General features: G+C 36.5%; 1 protein-coding gene across 1 annotated transcript in view; it reads right to left on the bottom strand.

Annotated features, from left to right (window-relative positions):
* Positions 1-1,244, bottom strand: part of Kiaa0586 (KIAA0586 ortholog) — a 132,315-nt gene that overhangs the window by 92,951 nt on the left and 38,120 nt on the right. Inside the window, exon 12 of the mRNA XM_023701686.1 lies at positions 919-991. Within this exon, the coding sequence (XP_023557454.1) occupies positions 919-991 (73 nt within the window). The remainder of the gene's footprint in view (positions 1-918; positions 992-1,244) is intronic.

Genomic DNA, 1,244 nt, shown 5'->3' with positions numbered 1-1,244 from the left:
TAATAATAATAATAATAATAATAACAAGAATGTTTTAATACACTAACAAGTATTTATAAACTAAAATTATTTGAAGGTTTACATAAACATACTTTATATGGAATTCATATAAGGGACATGCATGAGTAACTGGCTACCAAGGTAGAATCAGACTGCCACTTTTCAGGCTCCTAGCTCTTTTTCTGATACATTTGATCATACTACCTAGTCTACATTCTTCATGACTGCATGATAGACCTAGATTCCTAAGAGAGAAAGTTGAAGAGATTTCCACAGGCACTGCTAGAGAAGCAGAATGGCCCTTCACCTCACTGCCAGTGGTGAGCCTGGAAGTACACCCTACAGTCGGCAAAACACTTCAGTGAGCTTGGTGACAAAACAGCAGGCTCCCTTCAGTTCTATGCCTTCCAACTCAGCAACCTTGAAGGGTTTTTGTAAATTATTAACCTCTACTAAAACCTCCAGGGATCTGCGTGCTGACGTCTGAAGATGTACTACATCCTTTCATGGATGTGAAAAGAGGGTCATGCCATCCAGGATGGACTTCTGGGCCTTCAATCTTGGAAGCTGAATGCTGTTTTTTTCCTTTTAACTAACCTTGATGTTTTTAATTCAGCAAGCCAATGCTTCTAAATCCCTGTCTTGAAAAAGTCTTCCAAGTGTAAATCTTCTCTAAGCAGTTTTGTAAAATTTTCTTTCAAATTAATCACATTACTATTACCATTCAACAATTGGCCGCATAAGAGCCACAATATGAAATAAAGCACTTGGTTCAATAAAATACAACTAAGTAAAAATAGAATGAAATTAAAAATATTAAGCAAACTTATATGAAAGAAGTATTTTGAGAACAACTATAACCTGAAACCAAAATTATAATCCCAGAATGTACTTTTTAGATTTTTTTCTAAAACATACCTGAATTTCTGCAGAAATGGCTTTAATCCACTCATCTACTGTCTTTCTGATCCTAATTTTCTCTGACATCTCTCTACAAAAGAGAAAAAGAAATTTTCTGTTTTGTTTGTGAAACAGTGTCTCCCTGTGTAGCCCAGGCTGGCCTTGAACTCATGGCAACTCTCCTGCTGTAGCCTCCAAAGTGCTGGGATTATGGGCATGTGCCACCATGCCCAGCATTTTTTAAAAATTTTCTAGCAGGAATTTTCTTCAATTCCCACTTAATGTCCTGAGACTAGAACCTGGATCAGATATCATTCTCACCTAGTTTTAGATCTACTATATAG

Source organism: Octodon degus, unplaced genomic scaffold (genome assembly GCF_000260255.1).
Source record: "Octodon degus isolate 3935 unplaced genomic scaffold, OctDeg1.0 scaffold00007, whole genome shotgun sequence".
In the NCBI taxonomy this organism is placed as follows: domain Eukaryota; kingdom Metazoa; phylum Chordata; class Mammalia; order Rodentia; family Octodontidae; genus Octodon; species Octodon degus.
The sequence above is the reverse complement of the archived record's forward strand: the minus strand, read 5'-3'. Positions and strand labels throughout refer to the sequence as shown.